The 21,204-nt window shown below is 34.1% G+C and overlaps 3 protein-coding genes across 3 annotated transcripts; 1 reads left to right on the plus strand and 2 right to left on the minus strand.

The window, feature by feature from the left end:
* Positions 1-5,693: 5,693 nt before the first annotated feature.
* LOC143563273 (glucan endo-1,3-beta-glucosidase-like) lies at positions 5,694-8,926 on the plus strand. Its single transcript, XM_077050855.1, has 5 exons — positions 5,694-5,831; positions 5,902-5,912; positions 6,595-6,943; positions 8,042-8,327; positions 8,898-8,926. The coding sequence occupies exons 1-5, from the start codon at positions 5,694-5,696 to the stop codon at positions 8,924-8,926; spliced, it is 813 nt and encodes a 270-aa protein (XP_076906970.1).
* A 1,989-nt stretch (positions 8,927-10,915) lies between these two features.
* Positions 10,916-13,866, minus strand: LOC143563263 (actin-like). Its single transcript, XM_077050848.1, has 4 exons — positions 13,706-13,866; positions 13,226-13,619; positions 11,288-11,901; positions 10,916-10,981 (listed from the first exon to the last, which is right to left on the minus strand). The coding sequence occupies exons 1-4, from the start codon at positions 13,763-13,765 to the stop codon at positions 10,916-10,918; spliced, it is 1,134 nt and encodes a 377-aa protein (XP_076906963.1). The 5' UTR covers positions 13,766-13,866.
* Positions 13,867-19,849: 5,983 nt separating this feature from the next.
* LOC143563265 (uncharacterized) lies at positions 19,850-20,636 on the minus strand. The gene is made up of 2 exons (XM_077050849.1): positions 20,511-20,636; positions 19,850-19,999 (listed from the first exon to the last, which is right to left on the minus strand). Exons 1-2 carry the CDS (start codon positions 20,634-20,636, stop codon positions 19,940-19,942), a joined length of 186 nt encoding a protein of 61 aa, XP_076906964.1. The 3' UTR covers positions 19,850-19,939.
* Between the last annotated feature and the right edge of the window lie 568 nt (positions 20,637-21,204).

The raw sequence follows: 21,204 nt of genomic DNA on the forward strand, positions 1-21,204 counted from the left end.
TCATTATTTAAACTCGGTAGAATTGAAATCTGAATTGTGTTTGGTTCGTATAATTTGTTTGAAATATTTCACCCATTGAACAATTTATCTCAACCGTTCATCAATGCTGCTACCACCTCTCACTACCCCAACAGCCATCAACACCGCAATGCAATTTTAATTTAAAATCCATTTTTTTTATCAAATTACAGTTCTACATATGAAAAAAAATAAAAGAAAGAAAGAAAATTCATCAAGCAAGCACGCAAGTGAATACAAAATTCTTCCCTGCGCCAGCCAATCAACCGTTGCAATAATTTTATAGATGTATGCCTTTACAGATCCACCTGCTTGCAACCTCCTTTTTATTAAATTCTTTTTCTTTTTGGTAGCCTTGTAGTTAATTTTCTTCCAAAAAAACTAATAAGATCAATAAATGTTCCTTATGTGAACCAAAAAGATTCACGTGTTATTAATGTACTAGTAAACAATGCCCGCACGTTGCGGCGGGGACGCAAGAAAAATTAGGCCAGCAGGAGTTAGTTCGTTACATTATCGGTATTTGGTATCGCCAAATTTGTAGTGGATATAGTTTACAATACGAGGAATTTATATAGTAACATTAACATGGCCATTGTAAGCTTATCATTTTTCCCTTATAAAGTGGCTACAACCCGAACCGGCTTCGCTTATAAACTAACTGATGTGGGTTACATTATAGGAGTAAATGATTCAAAACACACTAATAAAGTCGTAAGGTCTTAAATTAAAAAATATATTTACTAATCCAAATGGCTAGCAATAATACTATCTAGAGTTAATGGCCACTTTCGTCCCTGTGGTTTGCTACTTTCGTCACTTCAGTCCAAAATTTGTAATTTTGTCAACTTAGTCCTCATAGTTTTAAATATTAGCCAATTACGTCTCATCCGTCTAACGGCATCCTGCTATGCCGTTAGTTTAAGGGTATTTTTGTCTTTCTCCTTTTAATTTTGAGTTAATGGTCATCTTAGTCCATGTGGTTTGATATTTTTGCCAATTCAGTCCAAAGTTTGAAAATTTGTCAATTTAATGTTCAGTTTAATTCAGTTTTTTATTTTTTATATTTTTTGTTTATAACCCTGAAGAGCATAATTCAAGCCCAAAACCATCAAGAAACCTCAAATATGGTATGCATTTACTCTGTTGACAACAGTAATCATCCCCCCCTATATTTAGTTTATAGACATTTCCTAAAATCTTCTCCATGGTGGAACTCAATGGTAAAGTGGTCAAGGTAATTCCTTGAAACCGAATTGTACAGAAAAAACCCAAAATCATTTCGTTGATTAATGTATAATAGTTGATTACGACCTAGATTTTCGTTATGATATGTTAATCTCTAAACCCTAACTATTATGCATTCATCAAAGAAACGATTTTTAGTTTTTTCCGTACAATTCGGTTTCACGGAATTTCTTTGACTACTTTAGCATTGAATTCCACCATGGGGGAGAGTTTAGGAACCGTCTAGAAACTAAATACGAGAGGAGGGGGTATGAATACTGTTGTCGACAGAGTAAATACAGACCTGTTTTGGGCTTGGATAATGCTCTCAAGGGTTATAGACCAAAAAAAACTGAATTAAATTGACAAAATTTCAAACTTTGGACTGAAGTGGCAAAAGTATCAAACCACAGGGATGAAAATGACCATTAACTCAAAATAAAAATGAGAAAGACAAAAATACCCTTAAACTAACGGCATAGTTGGATGCCGTTAGACGGATGGGACATAATTGGCTAATATTTAAAACTATGAGGACTAAATTGACAAAATTACAAATTTTGGACTGAAGTGGCGAAAGTAGCAAACCACAGGGACGAAAATGGCCATTAACTCTACTATCTAAGAACCCAATTTAAGAGGACTTCATGTTATGATATATTCATAGATTGATTAAGTGCAGCGAGTCAAACGCATTAGACATCACTATGTTTTAAGTTGTGACCCACTTGAAAGTTTTTCGTTAGCTGGTAAATTTGGGATCTAGTATTTGGTCCTGTTAGGTGAGTAACAAAAGTTGAGATGCAAAATTTCTGCATATAAAAACAAATACAAAAACAGTAAAAAACTAACAATTGGATAACAAGAACAAATTTTAAACAAATGAAGTCATGAAAATGAAAGAGATTCATTTCTTTGCTAGAAACTACATCTTTTTTCATTCATTGTGCAAGTCATGTGCATCTACTAGATTACTACCTACATCTCTTTAAAAAGCTTATTAAATAGCTATATTTTCATTAGCAAATATAAGTATAAAACTACCTATATATAATCATAGATCATGACAGAAACACATAAACTTTTAATATGTATCATACGCAACACAAAAACTATATTACAATATATAATCTGCAAACACACTGTGTAGGGAAAGAAAGTAACCGAGATTGAAGATTAATAACAAAAGTGCACCACATAAAAGTTTTCATGTAAATCTGAGAATTTATAAAAATTTACAACATTAATAAATTTTCAGAAATTGATGTTTTTGTAATTCAAGAAAAGATTCTATAATATTACATTATTAAGAAACATATACATGTACTTTCATCAGCAATTATGCCTTATCAGTCAATGGAATTGAAAACAAACCAAAATCAAACCCAACTTAACTTCATCTTTTTGATCGATGTAAACAAGGCATTCATACTTAATGCAGTAATGATAATCCCATAACATAATACACATTAAATGCCTAGTAATTGATAATCTCATATGCAAATCAAATTTGTTATACTTAAACATAACCGAATCCTAAAAAGTAAAACAAAAAAAAAAATCAATGTTTACACATTTGAAGTTGATACAAAGGAATTGAATGAAACCTGAATTCGCTGAGTTTGATTCGATGCGCCATCTTGTTGTGAAAATTGTCGCCTGAATTAATGAAAGTCGAAATCGATTTAGGGGAGACTAAAATTAGGCAGAATCTTCGATAGGTTAATTTTTGAATCGAATCAGACATTTACGATTCAATAATAGTCTGCAAGAGATATCGAATCAATGATGGTGTTCCAAGAAATATGGGATTGTGAAGACAGATCGATGTTATTGTTCATGAACGGTTGATGTCGGAATAAACATATATACCAAAGAAATAAGGAGTATTTGTAACCCCTGCAATTAAAAGTTAACAAATATAAGATTAAAATAGATTACTAATATGCCCTTAAATATAATTTAAAGGAAAAAGAAAAAGAAAAGATATGATTGGTTGTAATGATTTCTCGCACTAAAAATACTTCTGAAACGAACTCAATCCTATGTGTGTGTATATATATATATATATGTTTATTAATAATAAACCAATATTGTTTTATTGAAACCGACACTAATATGGAGGTATCTTGTCATAAAACGTCTTTATAAATTTACTCATATTTATGTATTATATATATATATATATATATATATTATTGGTTTTAAACAAAATCATAATAAACATATTTAACGTGTTAAAATGTGTTAATTATATTTTTACCATCGGGTTTCGTTAAGGATTTTAAGATATAAATTTTACTATAATTATATATTCAAACGATCATTATTATTATAATAGATCTCAACTTATATTTATTTAAACTAATTATTTTTAAGTTCAATTATAACAAATAATGGTTATTATAATTAAATAATAGCAATAATCCGTAGAGATCAATCGTTCAATCCATAACATACTAATCATAATTGTAACTCAATCCACATCGAAATCCTAAATTCGTTAAACGTACTACATCATTATTAATTCGTTCATAATATTATATTATTTAATTAGGATTCTTGTCGATAATTCCTGAAAAGCGTGTTTTCTTGTCGTATACATTCCCGTTTGACTTATTCGCTCAGGTGAGTTTATCATTCCCCTATTTTACTCAATTTTCTAAATGTTTTGGGGACATATGCGTACGTATTCATACTTTCATACTACATATATATACATACATACATACATATATATATATATATATATATTCAAACGAATGCATACGTGTTATTGTGAAGTGATTTAGTCAAACATACGTGTTACTTGCTTACTTGTGTTACCATTCAATCAATCATATAATTGGGATTATTATTCAATCAATCATATAGCGGATGTTCCTGCTGGTAACCAATGCTCGATTCGCTTGGCAACAGTCTACATACTTGTTTGTGTCTTGATTTTATTCACTGCACTTATCATGTTATACTTATTTATTGTATTGTGTCAAAACTGGTGATATTCTCACTCAACTTTATGTTGACAAAAACTCCATTTTATATGCATATGCAAGTTGATTGTATTGAAGATCGAAGTTGGGATACGTAGACGAGACTTTAGGATATAATCAAGTTAACATTTATTTGGGTTTATATTTGTATGTTTAAATTGTTTATAGTATTTGGTTGTTTTGTGTATAATTGTAATAAAATAATTAATTAGATATTGTCACCTTTACTTTGATAGTATCTTCGAGCTGTGAGCAATCGGATCACGCCTCAGCATTTCCGCCTTAAGTTGAGATGTGACATCACGTAGGTGTCAGGGCTTTAATGAGCCCACCTCTTAAGTATCGAGTTGGGAGTTAACTACCATTAACTTCAAATTATATTATGTATTTTTTTTTTCTTAAACTAGGCAATACAAAAATGAAAAATATAAATATAGAAGTACTTAAATTAAAGAGTAAATTAAAGAGTAAACTGTGGTTTGTCTAAAAATGTGGTTTTAGTTCAATAGTTTTAAATATGTGATTTTCGTCCATGTGGTTTCATTTCACTCACAGTTAAGCCTGACTCTGTTAAGTCTGGTTGTTAAACTCATCAGCATGTCTGTCAAGTGAAGAGCAACTTTATGAATAGAGCCTGCATTTCCCATCTAACGCTGGTTAATAGGATAAGAACTCCTCTACAACGCCATCCCCTTAACATCACGACATGATATATAACTAACCACTACTAAAAGAGGTGATGTGCCAACCAAAACGCCTCAGCACAGTACCACAACATCTAGAGTGATATAGTAACCAACATTATATATTTATTCATTAAAAAAAACACAAACCTAGCGGAAAACAACACGTTTTGTTACGCGGTGTCGCATTTCAAACAAATCCTATTCTCCACAAAACCATCAACCCCACCCATTTTCACTTTCACAACGGTCAACACTCCACAACCCCCTACAAAACCCACCTTTTTCTCTCATTTCTCATTACTCCCAAACCATGAACCTTTTCGTCCTTCCGATCACTCCATCGACACCGTAGCCGACAACCTCCCATCCCACACCCAAGTCGCCCACTTCCTCCAAACCCGCACCACCATCGACAAAGTCAAAATCTTCGACGTCATCACCACCATCCTCCTCACCGTCACCGTCCCCAACGGCGACATCCCGTACCTAACCAACCCACGCAACGCCATCCGCTGGGTCAACACCCATATCAAACCGCACCACCAAGTTCCACTACATCTGTGTCGGCACCGAGGTCCTCCACTGGGGCCCACAGAACCTCGTCGACAACCTCGTACCCGCCATGAAGGTGCTCCACGCGGCCTTGGTGAGGTCCGGGATTACCGATGTTAAGGTTTCCAGTCCGCATTCGCTTGGGATTCTGCTGGAGTCTAACCCGCCCAGTAACGCGTCGTTTAGACCCGGGTGGGATGTGGGTAATCTTGCGCCGATGTTGCAGTTCTTGAGGAAGACGAAAGCCGGGTTTATGGTTAACCCGTATACGTATTTCGGGTATTCGCCGGCGTATGCTGATTTTTGCTTGTTTAAGCCTAACGCTGGGTTGTTTGATAATGCTACCGGAAAAAAGGCAATTATTGGGCTTATTTCTTTATTCGGATTATAATATAATATTACTTTCCTCTCTTTTACATTTTCAGATCTCACAGCTGTAATTTTTAAATATATATTTGGAAATATTTTTTAATTTTTATTTCTTTATAGTTTTGAATAAAAGTTTATTAGTTTTTTTTTACATATTTTAGAAAATTGGTAATTTTTTATCGAAAAGTTTATTAATATTCATTTCAGAAAGGTTTGTACATTTTTTTTTAAATTTTTAGAAAGGCTTTTTAAATTTTTTTTATTTTAGAAAAAACTATTATCTTTTAAATTTGTACTAAAATGTATAAAAAATTAATTCTATTTTTTCACAAATTAGAAGTTATAAACTTTTTTAAGTTCATTCGTCCAAAAGTTATGGTTTTTTTTTTTATAATTTTTAGAACAGATTATTAGTTTTTATTTTGATATTTAGGTAAGTCTGTAAATATTTTTTAAAATTTTTAGAAAAGGTTATTATTGTTTTTATATGTTATGATAGTTTTTTGAAAAATATGTTATGACAGTTAATTTGTTTTTTTAGAAAAGTTTATTATTATTATTATTTTTTAATATTTTAGAACAGTTATTTTGTTTTTTTTAAAGAAACTTTATAATTCTTTTTTAATAAACTTTATAAATATTTTATAACCTTTAGAAAATTTTGTTAAATTTATGTTTATTTTAAAAAAGTTTATTAATTTTTTTATGTTTTAGTAAAGTTAATTATGTTGATGAATAATAAACAATAGGTACACCAACCAGTTGGATCAGCTACTGGACGCGGTCTACGTGTCAATGAAAAAACTGGGTTACCCAAATGTGGAAATTATAGTGGCGGAGACAGGGTGGCCATCAGGTGGGGACCCACAAAACACGCACGCCAATCCTGTGAATGCGGCGGCCTACAACGACGGGCTGCTGAAAAAAGTAGCCTCCGGTGTTGGGACGCCGTTAATGCCCGGAAGGAAGTTCAAGACGTACATATTTTCGTTGTTTAATGAGAATCTGAAAGGACCGTCGTTGGATGAGAAGAACTTTGGGCTCTTCAGGCCGGATTTTACTCCAGCGTATGACATCGGGATCTTAAGAGGACCACAGGTAAACTATTAGTTACTATTTGATTAGTTACTATTTGTTTTTACCGACGGTTACTGTAAATTATTAATTGCCTTTCTTTACTATTGGCCTTTACACGTGTCGAATTTTCATTGAAGAGGTGTTTGTACGTGGCGGATAGATGCCTCTGATCTGCCGAAAGTTTGATGGATTTTGACAAACTAAACTTTTTTTTCCTTTTACTTTTATTAGTCAAAACAATTCACTATTAATTATTATTATAAAAAGTTGAATTTTAATAATTTAAATTACGAGTTGTGGCCTGTGGGTATAGTAATTCGTAACAATGTGATCAATGAACTTCTAATTTCTAATTTGTTGGCAATGGCAATCCTAATATCACATATTATCAAGGTCGGGCATAGTTAATATTCGTTAAGAGTAGGATTGCTTTTGTCCACCAAAGTAAAAGCTAAGAGTCTTATCGATCATATTACTAATATAGATTACTGCCGTGTAAGTAAAACTAATATAGATTATTATGGGGTGGGTGGCAGTTTGGACTATTTAAATCCTATGTGCTTCTCTATTATTTTTACTTCTTGTTGTTATTAGTTTAATACCACTTTTCGCCAACGGCACGGCACCAACGTTACCAAATGACCCTACAAACTACATGTGACGCCAGGTCACGGTCCCATGATTCTGTCATGTTTTTATTCATAAAATAATAATATGCATTTACCTAACACTTTTATAAAAATAATTAGCTTGAGTGATGGTAACGCCCCATTATTCTAATATTCACTTTTCTCGACCAACCAGGCTCCTTCTCTGCCACCAATGCTTGCTCCCACTTATGCACCGGAACCTTCCTTCCGCCCTCCCACCACCACCGGCCGCCATGCTTCCTCTCCAGGCTCCGCCAGCTCCACTGATGCTTTTGCCCTCAAGTCTACTGCCATTATTATTTTTGTCATGATGTTGTTTTCATAGACTTAAAGAGGGATTGCCAGTATAAGTTACAATAAAGTTTAATAAGTTTAACTTACAATAATTTGGCTTTATCGGCTGTGCATGACAGCATATAGCTTGTTCATTAACTGTTGTACATGTTGCTTATTTTGTTGTTTGACACAGAAAGAGCCAACAGGCCCATCATTAGAGCCAGCAGCACCGGCTAAGGGAAAAAAGTGGTGTGTGCCTAAACCAAATGTCTCTACCGCCGCACTCCAGTCCAACATAGACTATGTCTGCAGTCATGGTACTGATTGCAGGCCCATTCAGGCCGGTGGGGCCTGCTTCCAGCCAAATAATGTGCGGGCTCATGCAGCATATGTTATGAACTCTTTCTATCAGACCAATGGCCGTAACGACTTCAATTGTGATTTTGCTAAATCTGGAGTCATCACCTTCAGTGATCCAAGTAAGTTCTTTTTATTTTCCGTTGATTGTCATTTGGTCCATAGAGTAAGTAAATGAACCGGACATGTAAGCCCAGATCGAGCTCTGGTGCTTTGCTTGCTTAACTTAAAAGAGCTCTAGTTCTACATGATTCGAGTTTTATTTTTACAACTCGAGTTTATAATTATAATTTTCTATATAACTTAATAACATTGTTTGCTTGTTTTCTATATAAATTTTTTTTACGTAATTATATATTTACCATATAAATAAAAAAATATGTATTTATAAAAATATGTTCTTTTAGGCTCACGAGCCTAGTCGTTTCTGTACACTAAAAGCTCTTATTATTGAGCTCTACTGTAAGACTTGAACTCATTTAAGCTCAGCTCGGTATGAGGTTTTACTGAGTCTGTCTTGAGCGGCTAAGCTCATCTTGACTACCCGTGGCACATGTAGGTTGGGCCAAAATTGTGCAAGTTAATTTAGCTTTTTCATTATCATGTAAAATTGTTTTATGTAAAATTGTTTTCTTTTTGAAAGGCCCAGTGGTATCATGTTTAACTAACCGGGTTCTAATTTAATTTGTCAGGTAAAGGGTCATGTAAGTATCTTTCTTAAGCTCGGATGAACAGAACAAGGCGGCTAGTGTTGACCAAAGCACAGTACATGCAGTTGTTTTGTTGAGATTGATTATTCTTTTGTTGTAACATCTAATGTATTGATCGAGCTTAAGATGCCCGACGCTGATATTATCTTTATTTAGTAGTTATCATGCTTCCGCTTTAGGCCATTATGTTTGTTCATATTGTGTTTGGAAGGGGGAATATGCAATTCTCTCTATATCTAATTACAGGTGGAACAATGCAAAACATAATTGAACAATCCCATTTTCTGGGTGGAACTAAAGGTGGCAATATGAGTGGGTTGGGTTGGATTTGGGTGATGGGTTAGAATGGGTTTGGATCAGGATGGGTATGGGTCAGGATGGATTTTTAAAATAGAGGATTAGGATGGGTATGGGTCAAGTTAATCCATCTTGACCCAAGTAAAGGTTGAAATGCAATGGGTTTTAAAAACCACTCAAAAAAATATTCAAAAAAATTAATAAAAAAATAATAACTCAAAATATAAATCGAAAACGCAAAAAGTAAAACAACTAAAATGTTTCTTCCGTTTTCCTCGTTCATAAAAAAAAAATTGGTTTCATCTCGGCTCAGGTTCGGTTTTTTTTCGGTTCATTTTTGCTTTTTTTCGTTTCGTATCTATTCGGTTTCAATGTTTTCAGTTTTTGTTCGGTTTTGATTTCTCGGTTTTATTCGTTTTAGGATGGGTATGGGTCAAGCTGGGTAAAGTTAACTCATCTTGAACTAAACAAATACTAAAATACAAAGGGTTTCAAAACCCTTCAAAAAAATATTCAAAAAATTAATAAAAAACTAATAACTTAAAATATAAATCGAAAATGCAAAAAGTAAAACAATTAAAATGTTCCCCCGTCTTCCTCGTTCATAAAATAAAAAAAAAAACTCAGTTTCGTTTCGGCTCAGGTTCGGTTTTTTTTCGGTTTCTTTTTTTGCTTCGGTTTTGCTTTTTTTCATTTCGGTCAGTTTCGGTATATGTTCAGTTTCAATGGTTTCGGTTTTGATTTCTCGGTTTCTATTCGGTTGCGTGGGTTTTGTTTGAAATAAAATTGAATAAAGCTTGTTTTAGTCAATTCTAACCCATAAACAAACCCATTCTAACCTATAACCAAAAGTCACTAGCATCTATCCAACCCATCGTGACCTTCTTGTAAAATTCTTTTGATCTATCCTGACCCATCTCAATTTTAAAAATTATCCAAATTGACCCAAAACAACCCATTTGGGATTGTTTTGCCACCCTTAGGTGGAACAATGCAAAACTCAACTATTCCACTTCAAATAGAAAATTAAACAAACGACGTGACGCCCCAAATAGAATTTCTTGCATCCTCTACTTCTAATGAACGATTTTGATATGATCAACGTAGAAAATAAAATAAGTTTGATCTTGACTAAAGTGGGAGAAATTGGGCATAATAATATACAAGGAACAACTGGCAAGGTTGTAATCTTGTATAGATCAAAGATAAATTGAATGTAATGGAGTTTTAAACAAAGAAATTAGATGATCATTGGCATTTTCTTAGTTGTAGGCTAATCTGCCACACAATTAAATCAAGGGAACTGGGTTGAGGTTGTCCTCTCCTTAACCTTGTTTCAAGTAAAACCGCATAGCGCAGTTAACAGGTTATGAACATAAATCTGTTCAGTTTGATTACGATTATGCGCAATACTTGATGAAACTTATCAGTTTCACTTATAATCGAGCATAGGCCCAGTAATCACCGCCATTAGCTCCTTAAACAAGCATTGCCGACTTCAATCACAATCAAGATTATTATGAAATCAACAAATCATCAAGTAATCTAAAAACCATATAAAAATCAAAGAATCAAAGAACGTATAATACATCAATAGTAGTCTTGTCACATTGAAACAATTTCACAAATCATATATTTTTAGATTGAAATATAATAATAAAAATATACGCAAGCAGCATACGCCATCCCAATTGCATAGCAAATCAGAAGCACTTTCTATGCACGATCGACGGACCAGACTCATCATACTCTGCCTTGGCTATCCACATCTGCACTCAAACCATAATTATTAAATAAATAATCATTTTTAAAATATTTTCACTAAGTGGCCATCCACCACAGCACAGTCTCATTAGTCAGCTTCAGTCATATCATACAGACCGTATAAACATCTTCCACTATATCATACAGGTAGCATAAAATTATACAGACTCGTATGAAAACTTATTTTTAGTTATACGGGATCGTATACATTTTCCCATGGGAAAAATGTTATATGGGACCGTATATTATCAATAGTATGTGGATAGTGTGTCAGTAGTGTTTCTTTAGCCAAAACATTAAAGAAAACAAACCTGCTGGAAGGTGCTGAGTGAAGCAAGGATAGACCCACCAATCCAGACACTATACTTCCTCTCAGGTGGGGCGACAACCTTAATCTTCATGCTACTCGGGGCCAAAGCAGTTATCTCTTTACTCATCCTGTCAGCAATGCCAGGGAACATAGTTGTACCACCACTAAGCACAATGTTTCCATACAGATCCTTCCTAATATCCACGTCACACTTCATGATAGAGTTGTAAGTAGTCTCATGAATACCTGCAGCTTCCATCCCGATCATTGATGGCTGGAACAGAACTTCTGGGCACCTGAACCGCTCGGCTCCAATGGTTATGACCTGCCCGTCGGGTAGCTCATAGCTTTTCTCCACAGCAGAGCTGGTTTTGGAAGTCTCAAGCTCTTGCTCATAGTCCAGGGCTATGTAGGCTAGCTTTTCTTTCATGTCTCGGACAATTTCCCGTTCAGCTGATGTGGTGAAAGAGTAACCACGTTCAGTTAGGATTTTCATCAGGGCGTCAGTAAGGTCACGTCCGGCTAAGTCTAGACGGAGGATGGCGTGTGGGAGTGCGTAACCTTCGTAGATTGGGACTGTGTGACTCACACCATCTCCCGAGTCCAAGACGATACCTACACGGGTTCATAAATGATAGTAACTGTGAGTAGTGTTGTGAAGGTGGCGTGCATACGTGGCAATATAACTGAAATAACTGGAATAATTGACGTAACCGAACTGAAATAATCGAATTCAATGAATAACTTGGTTTATTGTGTTTTCAAAACACAATAACGTTGTGCGCACATATGATGTATATATGTGTGAACCCTCGGGTGGGCAAAAGTGAAATTGCACTAATTTTGACGTTATTTTACTAATCTCGTGAAAATAACGTTAAAAGTGACGGAAGGTTAATCAGGCATCATGTAGTGGCGTTGATAGCTGAAAGATAAGGGTACATGCACCGATCAGCCGGTGTCCCGATGATTGAGTGCTATGTGCCTTATGTCCAAGGCTTGATGCAAAACTACTATCGAGCCGGGGGTCTCACCGGAAGCAGCCTCTCTATCCCTATGGGGTAGAGGTAAGGCTGCCTACATCTTACCCTCCTCAGACCCTACCATAGCTTTGCTATTGGTGGGATAAACTGAGTACGATGATGATGATGATGATTGTGTTTTCAAAACCATTTATCAGTTCGGCTTTACTTGAAAAATCGATTTTAAGTAATTTACAAAAAATTATAACTAGTGTATCCCAAAAAATTTAGGTCCAAATGTGCAATAATTAATTAATAATTAACTAACAAAAAATATTTAGGCCCAAAGTTTCAATCAAAAATTCATTATTTCCATTTTTTTGCTCAAAATTTCAAGCCCAAATGGTAAAAATTGAAAACTGAAAAAACCACAACCAAATGGTCTATCAAAACGCAAAAATCGAATTTTCGGTCTTGCTATCACCAAAAACCAAAAAAAAAATTGAAGCAAACCGAAAGCCGAATTTGAGTAATTATTAAGAAATTAATAAATGGTGTATCCCAAAATCTTAGGTCCAAATGCATAACGATTGATTAATCAATAAATCAAAACTTTAAGCCAATGTTTCAGGCTAAAATTCATTATTCTGGGCCTTTTTTTCTCACTCCAAAACTTTCAAGCCCAAATGATAAAACCAAAATAATCAAAACTGAACTAGACCCATTCTAAATACCAAAACCAAACAGTTTTCATTCAGTTTGAGTCCAAAACGGGCCCAAACCGACCCATACACACTCCTACTACTACTAACACACCAAGAAATAGGTTCAAGTAAATTAGTGTTCTAAATTTTTATTTATTTATTCTTTTATTTTTATCAGAAGTTGACAAAAACTGATACTTGGTCAACCAAAACATAACCCGTGCCGTTTCAACAGATACTAAAACTCCTTCATTTGTACTAATAAACACTTACCCGTTGTTCGACCACTAGCATACAGGGAAAGAACAGCCTGAATAGCAACATACATAGCAGGCGCGTTAAACGTCTCAAACATAATCTGAGTCATCTTCTCACGATTAGCCTTCGGGTTCAAAGGAGCTTCAGTAAGAAGAACGGGATGTTCTTCAGGAGCAACACGAAGCTCGTTGTAAAAAGTATGATGCCAAATCTTCTCCATGTCATCCCAATTGTTAACAATACCATGCTCAATCGGGTATTTCAGTGTCAAAATACCTCTTTTGGATTGGGCCTCGTCACCGACATATGCATCCTTTTGGCCCATTCCAACCATCACACCAGTGTGTCGGGGACGACCCACAATACTTGGAAAAACAGCCCGTGGTGCATCATCACCCGCAAATCCAGCCTGTAGATTCAGTTCATGTTTATGAACTTGAAAAGTTTGGTAATATAACTTAAAGAGAAGATATTGTGATTTGTGATTATTATTACCTTAACCATTCCAGTTCCATTATCACAAACAAGTGGTTGAATATCCTCGCCGTCTGCCATCTTTAGCTAACTAAAGAACATAACATATTTCAATCAAAACAAGGAATCTTTTACAGGTATCAAGACACTGGATTGTTAACAGAAGGATGAATATGTGAATCAACTCAGCATTAATATAATCCATGTTAATAGCCTATATATGTTTACATACATATAAGCAATAGTATGTTGAAAACTGCATAAGGCATGTAGATTTTGTGTTATTTAGAAATGTACAGATGCTTATTTATCTCTCCCCACTTTTTCTTTGATTTTATTTCCGCTCTCCGAGATATTCAAAAAAATTATATAAAAACGCGCATGTATGCATATAAATGTTATCATAATGTATGTGAATATATGCATTTAATTAAAATTCTATCGGTATATGTTCTTTAAATATAAATCTTAAAAATATTTAATTATAAAGGTGTGTTAGTCAACTTATATGACAAATAGTACAAGATTCAGTGGTGGCCTTGTAGTTGTCAACATATTATTGGTTCTGAAAATAACACTTTATAAACAAATACAACAAAGGCACAATTTAAAACTTGGATTAGTAAAACAAATTGATGTATTCCATAAGCAAATCAAAGGCTATAGTAATTTTGAACAGTTTACAGGAAGCCTAAATCCTAATAATCTATCAATCAAGCTGTAAACCTAAAACACACGTAGTCCAAAATATGCCAAATGCAGAGTCCACCGCTTAATCATTTCAAAATCGATGCTTAAATTGGAGTGTACATGAACATGGATCGAATAATCAATTCGAACTGTCGGTGATTGTGTAAAAGTAAAATCTACCTAGAAAAAAAACAGAGAATAAGGAACGAAATGTACCTACAGAGCAGAATTGGATTGATGAAGAAAATGAAGGAATGAATAATAATAGAATTAGAAGAGGTGAGTGAAACCTAGAATTATGGGTTCGTGTGAGGGATGAGATACAATTGCGGAAAGAGGTTGTGAGGAGGAATCGTGATGATTAATTGATTGTATTGTGTCACCCCAGTTTAAACGGAGGAGGAACTGGAGGGATTATTATTATTTTAAATACTTAGCCTATGTGTACGTGTAGTGGAGTGGCGATTTTCGACCGTGGTGCCATGCCACTAAAGGGGTGATTTTCATTTTACGTGTGTAGTTGTGTTGTACCTCAATATGCATACATATATATATTACACACATAACATATTAAAATATTATTATTTCCAAACTCAAACCCGGCGACAAAGGAATGCCGCCCCTCTTCTCGCTAGGGGGGGGGGGGGGCTTGCCCTTGTCGCTTACATATGCCGCCCACTACGCTTTGTCTTATAAATAATATCAACCATATTGGATGTTCATCGTTGGATCACTTTAATTTTCATCTCAGGCTTTGAAAATTTGTAAAAATATATGAAAACATTTTTAAAATAAACAAAATATAAGTGGGCCCAGCTTCGGACGTAGAAACATGTTTAGCTGAATGGATTGGATACGGGTTGATTTGATTGATTAACTCATTTAATCTGTTCATTTTCTTTTATAAATGTGATTTTATTTAATAAGTTAAATGACCAGATAATTGTTACAATTTATATAAAGGAGAACTGGCATAATTATTTTAGTTAAGTTATTGTTTTATGCACATTTGTCTTTTTTTGTTACAAACTGGTCGTAATCAGCCTTTCAATATTCATACCGTGGTTTATTCACGTGTTTGACATACATTTTAGGTTCATATCAATTTCGACCCGTCAATCCACAAATACAGTCCAGTTAGTACCTCTAGGTTCGAGCATGTTTGTCTTGTCTCAAAACTGATTGGTTGGAATAAGAAGAAAAACTTTCATTTGTTACAAGAAGTTTTCTAAACAATATGGTTCTTAAAATCTCGGTTTAAATATGAGAAGCAATTGGGTGGTAGTTCATTGATAAAGACAAAGTTTTAAACAAATTGGTTTTGGAGGGGTAAACATTTGGTTCAAGTCCCACAAACAATAAGGATTAGGAAAGAAATTCGCCGTTAAAAAAAAATACTTGTGAAAGTTGTGTAACAAATCTTTTAAGCCTTCATATAATAAGAGAAAATTATCCTACAATAATTGCATAGCGTACATTATGTATGCAAATCACGCTCAAGCAAAATACAAAAACGCTCAATGTTAAAATTCAATACGCTCAAATCCAAATCAGTTTTTCATAATTACACTTGCAATCCATAACTACGCCCAGAAAACATTTTTCGTTAAGAACAGTAAAAAATTGATCGATTGACGATTTAGATTTTTTTTTTGTTTTTTTCAAAATTTTATTATCTGATGATTAATTGGATATAGGTTGATGTTTTCGAGATTATGTGATCTCAATTTCGTGAATATAAGTTCTCTTGTACCTAATGTATGATAAACAATTATTGTATTTTATCTTCTACCTATCTACCTATACTAATAAAAAAAATAATTCTGGACACATGGCATTCTGAGGTGAATTCTCACTTTGAAATTCCCGTCAAAATCAATTATCTTCTATTGATGAAAAAAATATATTGGTTCTAAATATAGTATTGATTATAAATTCATCATACTTGTTATTTTTTGGATTTTACCAGGTATTTTAGAATATATAGTAAAATATTGGTATATACTATCATTACATTTTAACATATATAGAGTTTACTAAATTAACCGAAAAATAAATAGATAGATCTAAAGCATATATTTATAATTTATACATTTATATGACAATTTACAATAATAATAGTTGAAATAATAATAGATAAATTGATTGATTTTATAAAAATGGATTGAGTTTTAAGCATATATTTATAATTTAATTATTAAAAAAATTACTTTGTAAAATGAAAAGATATTCGAGTTTTGTTTTTCTTTACATCAAGAGTTTATGTTTAAAAAGTACACTAACATTTAATTTTTTAGACATCTTCATATTAAAGAAAACTATAATAATTTTGTTTACCTTTTACAAAAAGGAACGGGCTCAATGCTGATCCCTGGTGAAGGCCTACCTCTACTGGGAAGAAGTCCGTATCCCCCACAGGTGCACGCACGCTTGGTTTCGTATACCTAAGAAAAAAAAACTAATCTAACTAAACCGTAGTTTGCGATCGGTGGTTGTGGATTGTGGTCCTCTGTGCGGCTAAAATCCCAATAAAAGAGAATGATATTGAAAATATATAACCCAACCCATACGAAAATAATTGCCGATCAAAAACACAAATTATTAATTGCCCAAAAATAACACTTGTGAATGATAACGAACCCAATCTGAATAAGTTGCCAAAACCAAAAACCACCTATACACGAATGTGAATATGGTTATAGAGATAACACGGACCCGTTGGCTAGATACTAAAACTCTCTACAATGTATACACACCTCCCTATAATACTACATTAGAACAAATATAATATACACTTCTCTAGTACATTCTATAATGTACTAGCTTTTGAACCCGTGTATTACACGGGATTTGTCAAATAATAAAAAAAATTAGATCCATTATTTGAAAGAAATGAATAAAATTAAAGGTAAAAAGAAAAAAAAATATATATAGTACAGATAATAAGAAGTTTATAATCTTAAATTTACAAATTAGAAAAAATCTATTTGTATACAACAATTGCCAAAATTGTTTTGACCTATTACCCATAGATAGCTATGGTGAACGAGATGAGAGATTAGAGAATTAGAAAGAAAATTATAACTCATTTGTTAATATTGTTTTGACTCATGATCCATGAATATACAGGATAAACAAGATTAAAGAATTATAAAGAAAATTATAACATTTTGTCAAAATTATTTTGACTCATGACCCATGGATAGGTAGGATGAATGAGATGAAAAATTAGAAAGGAAATTATAACCCATTTGTGGTTTTGCCACATAACCCATCGATAGGTAGAATGAATGAGAAAAGAGATTAGATCAAGAATGAACGTAAGATTACCACATATAAAAGATATCTACATGTTTGCCACATATAAAAGATTGCCACATCATCTCTAAATATTTTCTTTTTATTAATATTAGATATCTACATGTTTTTCTTTTAAAAATGCAGGGTTTTGAATTTTGATATGAGACTAAATATAGTCGTATTCGGTTCGACCCAATTAAGCCCAAACCAAAAATCAGTTAGACGACGTTATAAATCCAGTTCACTTTTGGTTTCCATTCTTTTGAAAACCTTCACTTAAAAAAAGTAATAGCTAATATATTATTTACACTTTTCATTGTATTTTATAATGTTTCAAAAAACATGCCACTATATGTCTATATTTGTTTGGAACGTGAAACAGCAAAACATTCGCAGGACCATGGCTCGACTAGCGTTAGGTAACAAGGCTCAATTCCGGTTAGGATCAATTGTCCCGTTTGGATTATGACAACCGCCTGTCACCGCCACTAATGCAAAGTGGAAGCAAAAGATATAAACACAAAGAACTCTCAAAGAAAATTTGTTTATTTATTCAATGATGAAGATATCACATGAGTGTCCACTTTAGAGGGAATTCTAAATTCTAAATTTAACAAGTACAGTCAAATTATCGAAATTCAAAATCGCCAAATAAATACTCAATTAAAGAATATAAACGCGCAAATTAAGACAATCCATGAATTACACGTTTCACAAATAAGAAAAATCTATAACTCTCTCCCTCTCTGCCATTAGCTTTATCGACTCAAAGTTCAAGTGGTGGAGCCTAGCGTGCCACAACCAGCTTGTTTCTTTAATTCAGTAGGTAACTAATTGCTTTACCAATTTTCAACTGTTTGGTATAGCACATTAGGGGATATAATTACCTTTATCAACAACCTACCTTGTCCGTCCTGCATTGTAAGGTAGTTATCTTTTATATGGATATAACAAGTGTTTCAAGGCCCGACCGAGGCTAATAATACTACTTTCAAAATTCGGTATAAAATAAACATCCGTAACCAAACGATGTTCTCCAGTTTAAGCCTCAAATAAAATCGAACCCTTGCCGCATATATCAATAAGAGAGTCGTCCCCAGAAACTTGCAATTTCTTGTGACTCGTTTGTTAAGTTTAGTAAAGGTCTCGTTACTCGTGCCGTCGTCCAAGTACCATACATCACCATCGTCTTGGATGCTTCCGTCAATTTTGATTTGCCTTGAACATTCTGTTTACGGTCAGGACACTTAGAGACAAAGTACCCAATCGGTAAAAACGAACCGTTGAGAGGTTTCGTTTTTAGGCCTTTTCTTAATGGTTTTCCAGGTTAGTGGCATTTTCTTGATGACCACCGTTTTGCCCCAATCCCCGACCACCTTGTCCTCGCCCACCTCCATGAGTGGAGTCATGATCATTGTACCGACAACTTAACGACTCATGCTTGTGAAGCATAAGCTTACCTTGGGACTCGGTATGCATGTCTTCTTCCATAATCCACTCCTTATATGCTTTTAAACAACCTACTGTTTCTTCAAACCCAACAGTTTTGAGATCCAAAGTTTGTTTAAGAGAGGCAACAATCTAAATTAACTTAGTTCGGGGTAGGCTTTTAAGGAATTTCTTGACCAACCTAGTTTCCTCAATCATCTCCCCTAAATTTGCCGCCTTCGTTGCTGTACCTGAGAGTTTTGCCACAAATTCATTAGTGGTCTCCGTCTTTTTTGTCCATAGATCATCAAACTTGGTCACGAGGGTCGCAATCTTGCCTCCTTAACCTGACCATCAGATTACACGTCTTAATCGTGTCTCAAATCGCCCTGGTTGATTCCAGAATACCCATTTGCAACATTACCCGCTTCTGGGATTAATAGCGTCCCAAGTGAGAGCCCCCAAGCCACATGGAAATGACGTGGCAATCTTGTGTTCACCTTTTAGCTACCACTACACATAGTCTTACATATTTAATAAGAAACTGATGCGATAGAAAGTGACGTTAAAAGAGATTCTACAAACTCGAATTATGCAACTAACTCATCAATGTGCATCATTTCAAATTTAACATCCACATAGCACAAACAACAGGCATCAAGTAGAAACATTATTTTGAAATTCTGATTCCATATTCAAACACAAAGCATTTGAAGAATTCACATTCCACCAACAACAGATGGAAAACAGAAACAAAGAATGAAGATCGATTGGTCCCAAATATAAAACCTAAGACACCTAGTTTTTTAATAAACTACATTTGTTGGAGAAAAATGTTCACTCTTTACTAGGCTGTTGCATCTTAGCCTCATTTGAACCATCCATCAGAGGCAATGTCTGCAGACGAAAGAAAACAAATATGAACATTAAAACATAGCGTTTTTTATTTTACTCAATTACTATCATCTTATAGACGAAAACACACACCCGATGTCTCTCATAGAGTAAACCAAGTAAGATAAGAGTGATTGCAGATTAGAGTTCCATTGCATTATTCGAACTCTTAACTTTTAAAAATGACGAGTAGCTTTGATCACTTAATATCTTCAAACGACACAAACTTGAAACCAAGATTGCAACATAATTAGATTAAGAGAAGTTTGAAACAAAAACCCAATTGATAACTAACGTCTAAACTTAATAATATTGGCATACACTTATGTTCGCTCGTTGAGGCATTTCATCAAACAGTTGATATGCAAAGTAAAAAGAAGGCCATTTTCTATCACTAACACCCAAAATTAGGCTCACAAGCATCTTTCGCGCATTCAATAGAATTCGTAATGGATTTAGAGAACAAAGTTATGAACAATTAATTATATATAATAATAAAGGAGAAGATATAAACCAGATCAGGTTTGAAGATGTTGTGAACGACAGAAGCACCAGAGAGCAGTGAAACGACGACGACAACCGTGGACCATGCCATTGAAGGAGTACCCGTTGCCGGCTTACCGCCGAATTTGCCGTTCATCACTATTCTATTGATCACAAACGATGCACCAAACCAAACCAAACCAAACCACCACGGCCTACGTTTGTTTGTTTGTTTCGCACAATTGTTTTGTTTATATAATTTTCACATTTGGTCCAAATCTTATGAGAAGCGAGTAAATAAGTCGAGCCTGAGGTTGATTAGGCTTGTTTGGACTTACAGGAGCTCAAGTTTGGCTCATTTCAAGCTGTTTTTAAAAAGCTCAAGTTCAGCTTATGAGTTGTGTTTTTTTTCAATGCTCTGGAAGCCGTGCTTATGCTCATGCACCTACACAAAGATAAAGCTAGACGTAGGCCTGTAAACGAACCGAACGTTCGGTGAACTATCGTGAACCGTTCGGCGGGAAGTTCGTTTATGTTCGTTTATTTATTAAACGAACGAACATGAACAAAAAATTTGTGTTCGTTTAATTAAATGAATAAATATGAACACATGTTCTGTTCGTTCATTTATGTTCATGAACGTTCGTTTATGTCTGTTTATTTATGTTCATTTATGTATTAATATTAATAGAAAATAATTAAATATTATCTGAATAGGTCATCTG

The sequence above is a fragment of the Bidens hawaiensis genome, unplaced genomic scaffold, assembly GCF_021521415.1.
Source record: "Bidens hawaiensis isolate Kalapana, Puna unplaced genomic scaffold, B.hawaiensis_p1.1 tig00021347_1, whole genome shotgun sequence".
In the NCBI taxonomy this organism is placed as follows: domain Eukaryota; kingdom Viridiplantae; phylum Streptophyta; class Magnoliopsida; order Asterales; family Asteraceae; genus Bidens; species Bidens hawaiensis.